The 16,424-nt window shown below is 35.8% G+C and overlaps 4 protein-coding genes across 9 annotated transcripts in view; 2 read left to right on the forward strand and 2 right to left on the reverse strand.

Annotated features, from left to right (window-relative positions):
• Window positions 1–357: 357 nt before the first annotated feature.
• sf3b4 (splicing factor 3b, subunit 4) lies at window positions 358–4,133 on the reverse strand. 2 transcript variants are annotated; one of them, XM_051871985.1, is made up of 5 exons: window positions 3,975–4,133; window positions 3,523–3,651; window positions 2,895–3,437; window positions 772–1,101; window positions 358–678 (listed from the first exon to the last, which is right to left on the reverse strand). In XM_051871985.1, exons 1-5 carry the CDS (start codon window positions 4,006–4,008, stop codon window positions 509–511), a joined length of 1,206 nt encoding a protein of 401 aa, XP_051727945.1. In that variant the 5' UTR covers window positions 4,009–4,133; the 3' UTR covers window positions 358–508. The 2 variants fall into 2 exon arrangements, with proteins under 2 accessions (XP_051727945.1, XP_051727946.1); XM_051871986.1 differs by lacking the exon at window positions 3,975–4,133 and adding an exon at window positions 3,832–3,854.
• A 481-nt stretch (window positions 4,134–4,614) lies between these two features.
• rab25a (RAB25, member RAS oncogene family a) lies at window positions 4,615–7,990 on the forward strand. Its single transcript, XM_051872003.1, has 5 exons — window positions 4,615–4,898; window positions 5,092–5,287; window positions 5,789–5,982; window positions 6,292–6,372; window positions 7,393–7,990. Exons 1-5 carry the CDS (start codon window positions 4,862–4,864, stop codon window positions 7,515–7,517), a joined length of 633 nt encoding a protein of 210 aa, XP_051727963.1. The 5' UTR covers window positions 4,615–4,861; the 3' UTR covers window positions 7,518–7,990.
• A 401-nt stretch (window positions 7,991–8,391) lies between these two features.
• On the reverse strand, window positions 8,392–12,113 carry naxe (NAD(P)HX epimerase). Of its 3 annotated transcripts, none has more exons than XM_051871990.1 (7): window positions 12,020–12,113; window positions 11,217–11,391; window positions 10,465–10,573; window positions 10,266–10,376; window positions 10,035–10,145; window positions 9,043–9,190; window positions 8,392–8,853 (listed from the first exon to the last, which is right to left on the reverse strand). In XM_051871990.1, exons 2-7 carry the CDS (start codon window positions 11,372–11,374, stop codon window positions 8,651–8,653), a joined length of 840 nt encoding a protein of 279 aa, XP_051727950.1. In that variant the 5' UTR covers window positions 11,375–11,391; window positions 12,020–12,113; the 3' UTR covers window positions 8,392–8,650. The 3 variants fall into 3 exon arrangements, with proteins under 3 accessions (XP_051727950.1, XP_051727949.1, XP_051727951.1); XM_051871989.1 differs by having other exon boundaries at window positions 11,866–12,071; XM_051871991.1 differs by having other exon boundaries at window positions 12,040–12,060.
• Window positions 12,114–12,552: 439 nt separating this feature from the next.
• The window catches only part of oxr1b (oxidation resistance 1b), a 58,320-nt gene continuing 54,448 nt past the window's right edge, over window positions 12,553–16,424 (forward strand). The window contains exons 1-2 of one of the 3 annotated variants that reach the window (XM_051871962.1): window positions 12,553–12,697; window positions 16,086–16,201. The gene's annotated coding sequence lies outside the window, so the exon portion shown is untranslated. The remainder of the gene's footprint in view (window positions 12,698–16,085; window positions 16,202–16,424) is intronic. The other 2 variants (XM_051871964.1, XM_051871963.1) reach the window with 2 other exon arrangements.

Consider the following 16,424-nt stretch of genomic DNA (forward strand, 5'->3'; position numbering starts at 1 on the left):
TTAATATATTTAAATTTCTTATTTCTGAGATGGTAAAGCTGAATTTTCAGCATCATTACTCCAGTCTTCAGTGTCACATGATCCTTCAGATATCATTCTAATATACTAATTTGCTGTTCAAGAAACATTTCTTCTAATTAAAAACAGTCTTAATATTTTTGTGGAACTTTTTATATATTTTTTTTAGATTCTATGATGAATAAAACGTTCAAAAGAACAGCATTTATTTGAAATTGACTTTTTTGTAACAATGTCACTTTTGATCAATTAAATGTCCTTAAAAAAAAAGAAAAAAAACTTACTAGCTCCAAACTAGATAGTAGAAAGGATATATAACTTGCAAAAAATGACACACAGTTATATAAAATTGTTTATTCTTGCTAATTCTGAAAAGGTACAATGACCAAAATTAAGAAATCTGTATACAAAGAAGCAAGAGATCCATCTATTAAAGCACAGAATGTAAATAAAAACAACAAAGGTTTCAAAAAGGTCTTCACATTAGGGTTTAGGGAGGCATTGGTGCTCTCATTGGACCCCTTGGTGGTGCAGGAGGACGTGGTGGCAAGGGAGGCCCTCTCTGGAAGCCGAAGGGTGGAGGTCTGGGTGGGCCAGCACCATAACCTGGAGGTGGCATTGGTGGAGGAGGCCCCCTCATACCCGGATGCATTGGTGGACCTGTAAAAAAGGAAAGGAATTATTGCATCAACAACAACATTTAGTCTATTTTGCTTTCGTTTAAATGCACAAGCCACTTCTTCACACACATACCCATTGGGGGACCGAACGGTCCTCTGGGAGGGACACCCATGGGGGGAGGAGGCATGCCGGGTGGAGTAGGTGCTCTCTGTTGAGTAGATCCAGGCGGGCCAGGCGGAGGAGGCACCATTCCGGGAGGTCCTGACGGGGGCATTGGCATTGGTGGCATTCCTGGTGGATGCATTCCTGCAGGGGGGAAGGGCGGGGGTCCTGGTGGGTGCCCTCCGCCACCCTGTGATCCTGGAGTACCTGGTGCAGGCGGCATGGGCATACCGGGCGGCATCCCAGGTGGCATTGTGCCAGGAGGAGGAACAGGTGGGAAAGCACCAGGAGGCGGCATCCCTGCAAGTTTAATATACAAATAAAAATTATGCAAAAGACATTTATTGTCCCGGCCAGCATCATATTTGCTGAATGAAATTCAATACTTGTTTCTTACTAATTTTGGTGTGCTGATTCCAAAAATAGTGTCTGTTTTGCTCTAACACATCACACTTCCTCTCAAAATATGTTCATTTTGTAGCATTTTTGCTTTTGACAACCATTTGTAATGTCTAGAAGTCTTGTATTATTCATTAATCACCAGAAAAACTGCCAAAAAGCCATGATTCCCATCTTCCTTTGAGCCAGATTACAATTGTTTGTTAGAATTATGAAAAAGGTTAGAATTATGGGCAGTGGCATAAGAAAATGACATTAAATTAAGTATTTGAACATTTTACACTCCTTTGCATATTGTAACATTTTCTTTTTGTCATAAAAACTGTCTGTCTTGTGTTATTTTGATAACTGAGTTTTCAGTTGAGACCAAATGTTTAGTTTTTTTCTTCACAAAAATGGAATGAAGTTTTTTTTTAAATTATATTATATATATGAATATATATATGTTTAAGAATAGGGGTTTAATAGTTCTCTGTTTAAAAAAAAACAAAAAAAAAAACGAACTGTACAGTTCTCCTCACACGGTTCGGCACGCACTTGTACCGCGCTCATCTCATATCTGACGACGCATACGCATCTATAATATGGTTTGTTGAAAATAAATAAAATAGACAGAGTTAGGCTAATGTATGTTTCTGTCAATGGATACACATTCTGGCTTCCCAAAACTTCAGTGCGAGTGCCGTATGCTCTATATATATGACCAGTCCTTTACGCCATCATCACCCGAGTGTTGATAGCGCACGAGCACAGGTGAGACCTGAACAGCACACGTTGCTATCTGCGTTTAAACTAAACTCATTTAAGCCTTGCCAATTTTAACATTCGAGCGCAAGACGTGAAAGAGAACTAGCACGTGCGCTGTGAGGAGATTTGTGCACTCATCCAAAGCGCGTGTACAGCGCGCACATTTTGCCTTCTCTATCAAGTCTTGCGCTTGAACAGACAAATTCACACAAAAATTGTCAACATGCCCGTCTTGTAGAGTATCCTAGCAAACATAGTAGGTTATGTCTTATGTGAACTTAAACACTCAAGAAAGAACGAATGTGTTCAGTATCAGCGTACTGTATCCGTGCATTGTCTTAAAAGGATAGATCACCCAAAATGTCATCATTTACTCACCCTCAAGTAGTTCCAAACCTGTATGAATTTCTGAATAGCTTTTGTAACTTAATTAATAATGAATCTTTATTTAATTTATACAGTGAAGATTATATGCAATGTTTTACATTTGTTTAGCTACTTTATTCAATTTCTGTACCTGAAAACTACTGTGTTACCTGAATAACCTGAAAAGCATTGTTTATTTTATTTTTATCTTTGCTCTACTGTATTTATTTGTGCTGTTGCTTGTAGTTTGATTATTTGTTCTTATTTTCTTTATTTTTATGACGGTACTCCTTTTTTTACCTGAACATAGCATATAGCAAACCGTACCGAAACCCTAAAACCATGATAAAAACCAAATCGTGAGTAATTTGAACCGTTGCACCCCTAAATCTGCATTCCTATTTGTGGAAAAACTGTATGTGAGGGAAATATTATATTAATATTTTTAACTCAGCATCAAGGTAATATTAGGCCTTTTTTGCAAATCAGCAGAATTATTTTCTCAAGATGCAGGGCTGTGTAATAGATAAATATTTTGGAAAAAATGTCAGAAAGGGTTCAAAAACCTCATAATATCTAACCTGGCATTGGCATCCCTCCACCCATGGCGGTCATGACAGGTGTGGGAATGCTGGGAGGTGGTGGGGCGTCTGCGAAAAGCTGATGGGGGCGATCGGCCTGTGAAAGTGGATTCTGTGCGGCCAGGAGACGCTCTGCAGCAGAGCCGTGCCTCTCGCCCTTTGAGTCCTTCTTAAATGCGTATGAAACAGTGATGGGCCGATTGCAGAGATACTGGCCGTTCATGGCCTCAATAGCTGCATCAGAAGCATCAAAACTGGCATAGTTGATGAAAGCATAACCCTTGGAGTTGCCCGTGTCCGGGTCTCGCATGATCTTCGGCGTCTGAAGGATCACACCGAAAGCGCTGAAAGTATCATAAAGGAGTTTCTCGTCAATCTCAGGATCTAAGTTGCCAATGAAGATGTTGGCGCCGACATCAAGGTTCTTGTTGTGCGCCGAAGCCTTGTTGACTCGTATGGGTTTGCCGTAAAGTTTGATCATGTTCATGATCTTTATGGCGTAGTCTGCATCCTCTTCACTGAGGAACTCCACAAAGCCATAACCTGAAGAACGGAGACCAATATCAATATAAATCATGCAAAACGCAAGAAATCTTTCATCTGAACGCTCAATGGTATGGAAACTCACCCTGATGTTGTCCTGTTACTCTGTCTTTGGGCATGTGTGTGTTTACAACAGGACCAGCTTGCAGGAAAAGCTCCCACAAAAGAGGCTCAGAGACCTTCTCATCAAGACCACCCACATATACAGTGGCATCTGAAAATAAAATATGATCAAAATAAACACTACTGCACAGGACACAAAGAAAAGGCAGATTATAAAATACGCATAAGATTCTTATTATTACCACTACTGCTACTATATATGCATACATTATGTCGTTTTGTTACACTTTATTTAAATGAAACCCAAAACTTCTTTGTTATTTGTTTTTACCAAGCGTATTTGAATGAATGGAAGTGAGCGACTTGGTGCTAGTAGAGATGACATTAAGAATTTAAAATGTTTTCGTAGTGCTGCAAAACTTTTCTTGAATATTGCCTAAAAGTATTCCTACGATTTTAAATTTATAAATTTACCTTGATTTCGTTCTGAAATCGGTCCCGCCGCCATGATGAACCCGGCGTGTGTACTGACGGAAGCGCTTCTTTTTCCTTCCGCGATACAATACAACACAACAGCGCCACGTTAGCGCGGTGCTGCCACCCACAGGACAGGAGGATGAACATTCACGCCTTTGTAGCTGTCAAATTCTGATTTAGGTTTACCGCATTCTTGCTCTTCTTTGTCGTGAAATTACGTAATCCTTAATATGCTAAAGGTCACAAATTGGAGCCAGAGTAGTTGTCTCGGTCCTTAAAACCAAACATTAACACAACAATGATTTTGTAAATGCTGCATATGAACAGCTGAGGTGTGATTTACCAGTGTAACACGTGAAACAAACACTATAAACTTGTACATTTGAATAAAAAAGTAAACTTGCATTTTCATTCATTTCATTTTGCATTGAAGTATGACATCTCTGCTTATATATCATAGTGAAACACAAAGGTTTATGTTTACAACAACTGAATCTGTTCAAGGAGTTCAGAATGTGCTTGTTTGAGAAGTACCTGTTGATACAAGACAGCTGGTTTTATGACTCAGCTTTATGTCAGATTTGCACGCATACATACAGCATAGGATACATGTAGCTATACCGCTGGATTGAGAAGCCACTGTGATTTGTGTAAGATCATGAAGTCACTCCCATTGAGTCAGTGGTTCTACCTGTTTCACCTGCTCTCCCACCCCAACTGTCTCAAAGAAGAGTCTAGCCGTGTGGAATCTGCCTTTAGACCAACACAAGAATGGATTTGTAAACCTTTTCAGAAACTTGAGCATCTGCTTTTCTCCTCCCAGTGGATTTTGAGCTAGAGTAACACGTAAGCACTAAACACAGACTGACACTGCTAGGGTGAACATGGGGACAGATTTAGCCTACAACTTTGTCTTCAAAGGTAAGTTTGATTAATTTGATTGGACATCAGATTTATCTCAGACTGTTTTTACAATGATGGGTCTGAAACTTGGTGATAATAATAATAATCTATATCCTATACTAAATAAATGAATAAATATTCTCTTTTCATATGAATTTTATTGATTTTGTGAATTACAACAAAACCAAGCTTGTCCTTTGTTGTCTTTCAGTGGTTTTAATTGGGGAATCGGGGGTTGGAAAGAGCAACTTACTTTCAAGATTTACCAAAAACGAGTTCAATCATGACAGCCGTACAACCATTGGGGTGGAATTCAGCACTCGCTCCATTCAAGTGGATAATATTACCATCAAGGCCCAGATCTGGGACACTGCGGGTCTAGAGCGCTACAGGGCTATTACTTCAGCGTAAGTCCCTCATTATGTCATCTCAAACTATATATCCTTTAATCCTTTGGATAACTCTGATCTATGTACGTTCACACAAATCCTTATTTAAGATAATGCAGCAGCCTGTGGAATTTGTTGTGATGGATTTAGCATCACACCCAGAACCACTCCTTTTTTGACCTGGTAAACTGTTAGAAGTATAACTGACAAGTTACTGACATCTACAGTGGCCCCAAATGTATTTGCATGACTTTTAACTCTTTTACCGTATCCTAATTTGTTTGTAGATGCCATTTGGTTTGATATTTTATGTCACTGAATCTATTGCAGTGACACTGATACATTTTTTAAGTATCCAGAATACTTTTTTGGGAGTCATCACTACTAATGATATCGCAAGATAAATTTAATTATTAGGTAATTCATTGTAAACCAAATAATTATTGATAAAGCACAATTTGAGCCAATATACACTTCCTGTTTCTGCGTGTGTAATAATGAATAGTTTGGCTCTTGTAGGTATTACAGAGGAGCAGTGGGTGCATTGCTGGTTTACGACATCACCAAGCACCTGACATATGAGAACGTTGAGCGATGGCTGAAGGAACTGTATGACCATGCTGATCCTCATATAGTAGTCATGCTTGTGGGAAATAAAAGTGACCTGGGAAATGTACGCACTGTACCAACAGAGGAGGCTAAGGACTTTGCAGGTGTCAATACATGTTATAACCCTTTGTTTTAGACATTTCAGCCCTAAAAGGGATAGTTCACGCATATTCTGTCATCATTACTTACTCTCATGTTGCTCTAAGTCTGACTTTCTTCTGTGGAATATATTGAAAATCAAAATATCTTCTTTTGTGTTCTGAAGAAGAAAGTCATACAGGTTTGGAATGACATGAATGTGAGTAAATGATGACAGAATTTTCATTTTTGGGTGAATATCACTTTGAGACATACTGTACTATGAAACACATAAAGCTGTACTGACATATATTTATATTTTTTTGATAAATCAGAGGCCAAAGGCTTACTTTTTATGGAGACTTCTGCATTAGAGTCAACTAATGTTGAATCCGCCTTCCTTGAAGTTCTAACAGGTGAGTTTTCTTTTTACTTCTGTCACTGTTAAAGGGTTAGTTCACCCAAAAATGAAAATTATGTCATTTATTACTCACCCTCATGTCGTTCTACACCCGTAAGACCTTCGTTCATCTTTGGAACACAAATTAAGACATTTTTGATAAAATCCGAGTGAGGCCTCTATTGCCAGCAAGATCATTTCCTTTTTCAGTGCACAGAAAGGTACTAAAAACGTATTTAAAACAGTTTATGTGAGTACGGTGGTTTAACCTTAATATTATAAAGTGACGAGAATACTTTTTGTGTGCCAAAAAAACAAAATAGCGACTTTTTTCAACAACACTAGGATGGGCGATTTCAAAACACTGCTTCATGAAGCTTTACGAATCTTTTGTTTCGAATCAGTGGTTTGGAGCGCGTATCAAACTGCCAAAGTCACGTGAACTATTGAAATTTCGAAACACTTATGACGTAACTAAGCCTCGTTTACTGAAATCATGTGATTTTGGCGCTCTGAACCACTGATTCAAAACAAAAGATTCGTAAAGCATCGAAGCTTCATGAAGCAGTGTTTTGCCCTCACCCATCACTAGATATTGTTGAATAAAGTCATTATTTTATTTTTTGGCACACAAAAGTATTCTCGTCAATTTATAATATTAAGGTTAAACCACTGTAGTCACATGAACAGTTTTAAATATGTTTTTAGTAGCTTTCTGGGCATTGAAAAAGGAAATGATCTTGCTGGCAATAGAGGCCTCACTGAGCCATTGGATTTTATCAAAAATATCTTAATTTGTGTTCTGAAGATGAACAAAGGTCTTACGGGTGTGGAACGACATGAGGGTGAGTAATTAATGACAGAATTTTCATTTTTGTTTGAACTAACCCTTTAACATTGAAGCACAGCAAAATATTACAGGATTTATATTTACTATGGTGTCAAAACCAGTTTATACCTTAAGTTTAAAACCCTTCTTGACTTTAACTCACTTTAAATGCATAAAGACAGTGTTCAATGATGTTTAATCCATCAGCAATACACAAGAAAGTGGCTAGTAAAGAGGTGACCAGAGGTTCTATCAGCGCGGTGACCCTGGGTCAGACCCTGGGCCACACCAGCGAGTTCAAGGAGGAGAGACAGTCCTGCTGTAAAAGCTAAACAGATGAAAGATCATCCAGACAAAGTCATCAAGAGCAAAACAAAGACATTTCTCTGTGACATTGATTATGTCATACCTGCATGGAGGTACTTCCTCATACTTGACCCTCATTGGATGCCATATCAATGAGGAAAATAGCGTTTTTTAGAGTTATTGTTTTGTGGCTTGTTTTTTACTTTTACAAGATGTAAACAATTGGAACTGATGATGTGTTTTTAGATTGTTAATCACGACTAGACATGAATGTAAATTACTCTTATGAATAAACCACAAATGGGTTGTGATGTATTATAAAGCTATTTATATGGTGTTGAAATGAACAGAAATAAATTCTATTTCATTACAGACTTTAGGTCTGTAAAATATAAACTCAATCTATGAAACAAACTACATATGTTGGACTGATCCATGACACATTTATCGATTATTGATATTTTTGCATTAAATTTTTTATTTTTTCCCTAAAAGGTGACATTGAGATCTGAGTTCTTGCCTGCAAAAAATAATTTCAGAATTATTATAGAAATGCAAAGAGCTCTGCACACTGCTGCAGCTTGCAAAATTCATTATATTAATTGTAATATTTGGTTTGAAGACCTTAGTCAGGCACAAAAAGATGCTGTTTCAATAAATATAAGAAATTTTATGCAAGCTACGGCAATGTGCTGGACTTACTGTGCGATTTGCTCAATACAATTGCCTGTATCTCTAAACATATTCATTTACATTTATAGATGTCAGCATAAAGTGTTATTTTATGTCATTTTTTATTCCATTTGAAATATTTCCGTATGTAACCAATATACTTAAACACAAAACAATAATACAGTAATTACTCTGGCTTAGTCAATAAATCCCAAAACCATCAAAAACTAGAATTAAATATTTATTTATTTATTTTATTTAGAGGTTTTTATAAATCCTTAACTAATCAGAGCGGTTCCTTTGAAACATTCTCTAACAATCTTGGCAATAAAGAATCAATATCTTTAAACGTCCTTATTCATCAAGTCCATATCTACCCATTATAAGAAAAGCAGAAGAAGTATTCAGAGTGGTAAACATACATTTATAACTCATCAGTATATTCATTCCAGGTTTCTTTTTGATTAGTGACACAAAAGTGAGATGTTCAGTTCAGCTGATACACACAGTCAGTGCCTGGGTATTGAGGCAGGTTCAGCTGGTACTTCTGTTCAAGTGCAGGAGGAACGAATCGTCCTCCCAGGAAGTGATAGCGTCCTTTAAAGTGATTGGCCGCCTTCTTAGGGGCCGTGAGGGAGATGAGCATGTCAGGCTGAATCCCATCAGGACAGCCTTTCTCCACATCCCAGCCTGAAGAGTGAAAGAAACAGCACATCTTTTGTCATAAAAAACTATTTAACTTAGCATTACCAGGTATTTTATGCAATAAAAAGATGCTTTTTGGCTCTTAAATGCTAATCAAACATGTTAATAAACCCAAAACATTTGCTTGGATTGCAATAAAACTAGTGGTTATTATTGGTGTGTGTGAATTCCCACCTGAAGGTATGTCGACGCTAGCAATGGGAACAGTGATTTTCTTTAGTTGGGAGAGGATGTCTCCGAATGGCTCACGCACCGCACCCTTAAAACTGAATCCAAAGATGGCGTCCACCACCAAGTTATAAGCTTCATCAATCACATCAGCCTAAAGACGGCATGATGGGAAAATACATGACATATAGTATTTAGACACATAGTATACATATTAAATATATACACTGTTGATCAAAAGTTTGGGATTGGTAAGATGCTTTTGAAAGAAGTCTCTACTGCTCACCAAGCTGCATTTATTTGCTCAAAAATACAGTAAAAACAGTAATATTGTGAAATATTATTTCCATTTAAAATAACTGTTTTCTATTTCAATATATTTTAAAATGTCATTTATTTCTGTGATGTCAAAGCATTAATACTCCAGTCTTCAGTGTCACATGATCCTTCAGAAATCGTTCTAATATGATGATTTGCTGCTCAAGAAATTTCTTATTATCATCAATGTTGAAAACAGTTGGGCTGCTAAATATTTTTTGTGGAAACCATGATATATTTGTTCAGGAATCTTTGACAAATAGAAAGTTTACAGCATTTAATGGACATAGAATTTTTTTGTAATATTATAAATGTCTTTACTGCCACTTTTGATCAATTTAATGCATCCTTGCTGAATAAAAATAATAATTTCTTTTTTCTTTCTTTCTTTCTTATAAAAATGACTGACCCAAACTCTTGAACGATTGTGTACATATAAAAAAATGTAAATATATATATATATCCATTAACATAAATAATAAATGATCATAAATCCATTTTTTTATGTAAAAGTAAAAGTTCAAAACATTGAAATGTCATATAGGTGTCCCTGGGACATTCAGTGCATTATTTTATTAGTTATTAATGAGGAGGAATCCATATAAAGGGTAAAAAAATAAATAAATATGCCCCCCACAGTGTAAAAAATGTGTTATTGACCGCTGAGGTTTCTGTTGTACCTCAGGTATCTCTGACAGGAAGGATATATCCATCTTCTCACACTGGGTGGTAAGATTCTGAAACAGCTGTTTGTTGGGGCGCTTTGGGTACAATACAGATGGTTCATAACCCTAGGAGATTCACATGCAATATGAATAAAGTCAATACGCCTTCATAAAATATTAAGTTTAATGAGGGAAAGATTTGAAACAGGTGCAGTGATTTTATTTTCAGCTATAAGTCGAACTCACAAACAGTTTGAGATGTCTAGCACAAACCAAGCCATCTCCTCCGTTATTTCCTGGCCCACAGATCACCAGAACTCTGGGTGGACTCCTGAGCAGTGATTGTAGAGGATAGCCCTATGAAGTAAATGAATGATTTGATTGTGTGTAATGTGTATAAGCTGTATTTGATCCTTTCTGCATGATGGTGGAGCATCAGGTGTACCTTTGACACAGCTGTGGCACAGCTAAGCCCGGCCAACTCCATCAGCTGATCCACGCTGAAGCTGTACTCATTAAACAGCTCCTCGTCAATGTGCTGAGCCTCTTCTTGTCTATGATGACAGAAACCAGGAATAAAAATGGTTGTGTTTGTGCCAGAAAGTTGGGAAATACATACAGTAGTACAATGGCAAACAATGAAACACAATGTATCTTCAATGCAGGGTTATTATAGTTAACTATAATTATAACCATTAAAAAAAAAAACATTTTCATTAACTTAAATAATATATATAAAAAAAACTTATTTTAACTTAACTTATTTTAATTTCAGCTAGTTGCCAAGGCAACATTTCTCATTTAGTTTAACTTGAAGAACAAAAATAATTAAAACTGAATTTATATATATATATATATATATATATATATATATATATATATATATATATATATATATATATATATATATATATACACACACACACACACACACACACAACTAATAAAAATGAGAAAAAAATATGACTAAATTACTAAAACTTTAACTAAAATTAAAATGAAAAGAGAAAGTATAATATCTCAATGATACTAAAATAACAATGCTTTAAGCAAAGCTCAAATGTCAGAGAGACTATTGTTGACATTCACAACAGTAATGTAACATCATGTTATGGACTAACTTTACAACTGTCAAATATTGACTTATATGCAACAATATTTATCATATCACAGAGAGTGTAGTGCATTTACACTCACCCCAGGTACTTAATAGTATTAGCCATAGTGCAAGCCTGTCTGTGTTTACTGTAGATGTTACTGGCAACACGTGCACATGCTCCTGTATGCGTCAGGACAGAGCCTCCTCGTGATGTCACAAGAAGACCGATTCCAAACAGGGCTCGAACTCCCAGCATTCACCTGGCTAAAGTACCTGAACAAGGAAAAACAATAAGAAAGTTGTTAAGAAAGGATGGTGTCTGGCGTTGATTTCTGCCTGCATATCTTGCCACATTCTAGGAAAGGCACAGACAGTAATAATGTTGAGAGGAGAAATCTGATAAACTGCTGCCCATTTATTTTAAACTTAGGAGGCTGTTGACAGACATAATAGTTATTGAACAAATATACATAGATATGCATTTTTATGTGTAAAGAGGAATTCTATAATATGCAAATAATATGAATAACCATAATATTAGGTAAGCTAACATAAATATACATATATAATATACATAATCATTGCATATAACTCAAGCTGGGCAACTTCATCATAAGAAAAACTGATATTACACATTAAAAATCATAATTTAGAACAGTTTTTAACGAGATACCATCGGGTTAAAGAACTGTTATAAGGGAGAATCTACTTATCTAAATATATATAAAAAACAGAAGCATTCAGTACCTGTTAGTATGTGTGTCTATATTAAAGTTAAACGCTCAGTAACATTCGTTAACACTAGAAATGTTCACTGTAACACTGAAAATGTTCAAGACACCGTCGGGAGAATAAACAGCAAAAATCAATTCAGTTAAAACTTTACAGGACACAAACATACAGAATAGAAAGGATACTTGCAGCCCTCTGCTGTTGAAACCCGGTATTTAAACAATATCCGGGGTTAGTGAACTTAAGCTGCTTTTCATAATAACAGTCTGACTTTTAGGCATTTTTGTTAAAATCTTTATGGATTAAATTAAATTAAATTAAATTAAATTAAATAATTACTATAATCATTTATGATGATGATTATTATTATTTTATTCCTCATAATCGTTTGCTATAATTATTTTATTTTAGAGCTTATTTTAGACTTAATTTAGAGCTTTTTTTTTTTTCCTTTTTCAGGACATAAACAGTCTTTATTTGTGTGTAAAAGGGATGTGTGGATGAACATATGTTTGAAAATAGAGGGTCATTGAAATTATTCCCTGACATTTCTTTGATTGTAACCTTGAATATCATGTACGTAATGTTTCTGTATGTCGCCTTATTTATGGAACATATCAATGCATTTAGAGCTCACATCCGTGTGTTCAGGTTTGGTCTCGTTTTGGTGGGATCCTCCGCCGCACCCCTTTACCTCAGGATGTGATGGTATGTTCCGGTCATTTAATAGCACTCTCAGAACGCTAATGCTGGCATAGTGTGAATGGTAGTCTATGACAGGTGTAATCATAAACACGGCATGATATGACACATACACTGGATTTGCTGACGCATTACCTGGCTTAAGGTAAGCGCAAATTTATTTCAAGTGACAATTGTTATTGAATCTAATAAGAATAAAAGTGGAGTAAATAAAACAATGAGGGAAAACACACCGGATTCCCATAAAAGGAGATTTAACTTGAACTTAACTGTTTCTTCGGGCAGTACCCGTGGAGAACAGAATAACAGTCTAGGAAATAATAGACTTTTTTTCTTTTCTTTTCTTTTTCTTTTTCTTAGAGTTTTGTTTGACAGGAGGGATATTCTGAGGATAGCTGAAATTCCCAATGCAATGGGACTATATTCTTGAATACTACATAATTTTATGCATTGCATATCATGTATTGTTTATTATAAAAGTATTTATTTTGGGCTATATGATTTAAGTAACCCAGAAAGGAAGTTTACAACATATTTATGTATGTATGTATGGATTGTTTTTGAGTAGCCTATGTTTTAATTTAGTTTTTTTTTTTTTTTTTTTTTTTTTTTTGTGGATGACTGTTTTGTCTTAAAGATACTTTGTTTCACTTTAATAGATATTAAATCTGCACTGATTCAGTATTAGGTTTCCAGGTAGAGATCACTGATCCCTGTTTTAATGAAAAAACTTTATAAGAAGAAAACATGCTTGCATTTATTGGTAAATATTCAAGCTTTCCCCCTACTATCTATCATAATTTCATCTGGTCATGCAATTTAAACATAATATGACATTGAATCTTATGAGGTGCAGATAAAACCATTTTGCCAAAAGATATCATGGTAATACCATGGTATTCTTTGAATTCTTGTTGAATGTGTAAATACCATGATGCATGAAAATGGTAATCATGCAGTACCATGGCATCACAGTACTTTTTTTTCTCTTGCTTTTTGGGTTAAAGTATCTCAGAATGATGTTATTTCATTAAACAGCAGATTTTAATGCAGACTCCGTGTAACTGAAACTCAGAGATGCTGTATGCTGTTGGTATGTCCTCATCGATTGATCGATCTCAGAGCAGCAGTGCTCTCACATCCAGGCAGACACTCATGGAAAGCTGCCATAGAAAAACCCAGTGAATTAGAATGTCTACAGATAGCTGCTGTCTATAAATTACCAAAGAGATGGCCTGTTTGCCTTGCTTAGACACATTGCTTTAAAGATCCAGCCGCTGAAATGACTGAAGAGCAGTCTGCACAGGGAAGTGGCTGTGCACTCACAAACTGAAGTGGCTCTGTAATGTCAATTTTATTGATGAGGGCTGTGTGCATGTTTCGCTGTAAATTAGCCTTGTTACATAAATATGCTTATTGTGCTTTCATGGTCATGGCTGCTGCACTTCAATAATGCAATTGTGTTTTCCAGCAAGAGCTTTTAGTGAATCATGCTTGGCTCTTAGGATGCCATAGTAGGTATTAATGTAGACCAGATACTTGAGATTTGTAAACATCAACATATGCCTGAAGAAGGAAATCAGGGGGTTTGTAGATATTATTGCTGTCTTGGTAAAAGGCTAGTGTAGATTGTGAACTCTGATATGATATTGGTCACTGTCCAGTGCTGAAATCAGAGATTGGATTTTAGATTGGACAGATTTTGGGTAGAATTAGCCATAGAATTAAAATATATTTTCATAATATATCTAATCAGAAGAGATAAAATAATTAAATGTGTAGGGGAGAGTTGGATAAGTTGTCCCTTCAGTCTAACAATCAAATTTTGCATGTTTTTCATCATGTGTATTTACAAGTAGCCGTCATTTACAGCTGCATGTGATTTGATAGATGCACAATAGGAAAGTTAAATAAAAAAAAAAAAAAAAAAAAAATAAAAAAAAGCATTTTAACGCTAAAAAGCTTTTTTGCATGTCAAAGTAAAATTTTTACATGGCTGGTGAAATAATAATGTCAACAAAATATTTTGCACATATTAGCGAATTATCAGTGTAAACCATGTAAAACCATGTAAAGTTTTATTTAATAGGCCTATAGTCGCCGTATCTCATATCCTCCTACATCGTATCTCCATAATTCGTCTTTTTTAATAAATCATTACTATTGTTCACCCTTTTCGTCTCTCTGTGGGTTTTGCAACTATTTAACCAATGAAAAGTATTAAAAAGAGCTTGTGACTAAACCTCGTAACCCCTTTGGATCCTCAAACTGTCAGTCAAGCCTCATAACTCCGCCCCGGCTCTATCATGAAGGAAGTGGCTCACGCAGTTCGGACCGTCTCTGCTTGTTTGCAATGCAAGGGTAAATAAAGAACTGGTTGTTTGAATAAGTACAACGTTTTCTTTACTCTAGAAACACTATATAAAGGCTAATGTTTTATGTGTTTGAGGAGTGGAGAAGAATGTCTTAATCTAGCATTTGTCGTCTAGTCATAGCCAATAGATTGTGCGAGTGTGCGTAGCACTTCATCTTTAATAACATGAGATATGGCCAATTAATAGAAAAAACTGAGCCCCCACATAGCCACAATAAACTTTGTAACCTGTAAATACAGTGTTTTCATTTTTCCATTTCCTGAAAAGTAGCGTTTTTGAAGAGGCGACGTAGTTATCCGACAGGCATATGTAATTTATGCTAATTTATACCTTCACGTGCTATCGGAAATTAGATAATTCCCACTTATGAAGTCGTGTTTACGAGCTCATCTCATTCAAGTTTCCGCATGGGAGGGCGTTCATGTGCATTTTTTTACCAAGGAAACTCGTATTTATGATAATTCCGAGACCTCATGAAGACAGCGTTATTAAATGAAATATTTACCCCAAGTTAGCTCATAAAGTGTTTAGTGACTTCATTAATATGGCTGTAAGCCTTGCCTCCAAATACAAGAAATGCTATTACAAAAATATTTTATTATTGCAAGTAGGCCTACTTGTACAAATGTTGTTGTTTTAGTGCATTTAGCCTAAATATTGTGAATATTAAACCTTTTCCTGGCTGGTTAATATGTGCAGCAAAATAAGACAGCATATGGAATGTGACTAATTTCAGTTAACAGACACCCTGAAATATATTTAGATGTGTTAGTTTTACTGCTATATATTTTCTTCGCACCTAGAGGGAAACTTAAGTCAAAGTGGCACAGCTTTATTCCACTCTTCCGTAGTATTTTGGTGCAGTGAAGTCTTGAAGTCTGCTGTAGATAATCCTTAAACTATCTGCAGTGACTCAGTTTTGCATATACATCTAAATGTTGAAACTCTGCTATTCTCTTAGGAGAAACCCAGCAAGCTGTCTTAAATAATTGAATGACCAAAAAGACATATTTGTTTTTAATCCACCTCTGTCTAAACTGTGTTGTGGTTTAGAAGAATAAATAATGTCTTTTTCAAAATAAGAAAAATTGCTATTCATAGAGTAATTGGCTAAAGCCAGCATCTGTAAGTAAATGAGTGTTTGTTATTCCTTCCCAGGGGCCACATCCCTCCAATCTAGCATGGTGCACTTTGGTCTTTCCCTGCTGTTGTGTGATACATGGACCAGATGTTTATTAATGAGGCTCATTAGTGACTTTTAATCCAATGCAAAGGTGTGTACTTTGTATTTATACCTTGCAACATGTACATAAAAGTAATTTTAATTTAATTTATAGATAGGCTGACCTAGTAAGTTTAATGTTATTATGACTGCATATTGCACAATGTACAGAATTTGAGAATTTATGTGTATATGCATCAACCTGAAATCCTCAATGTTTAGTCATGGTCTTGGGCAATTGGATTATAGTGCACTGGTTCTGTTTTCATCCCATC

The sequence above is a fragment of the Ctenopharyngodon idella genome, chromosome 19 (assembly GCF_019924925.1).
Source record: "Ctenopharyngodon idella isolate HZGC_01 chromosome 19, HZGC01, whole genome shotgun sequence".
Taxonomy (NCBI): domain Eukaryota; kingdom Metazoa; phylum Chordata; class Actinopteri; order Cypriniformes; family Xenocyprididae; genus Ctenopharyngodon; species Ctenopharyngodon idella.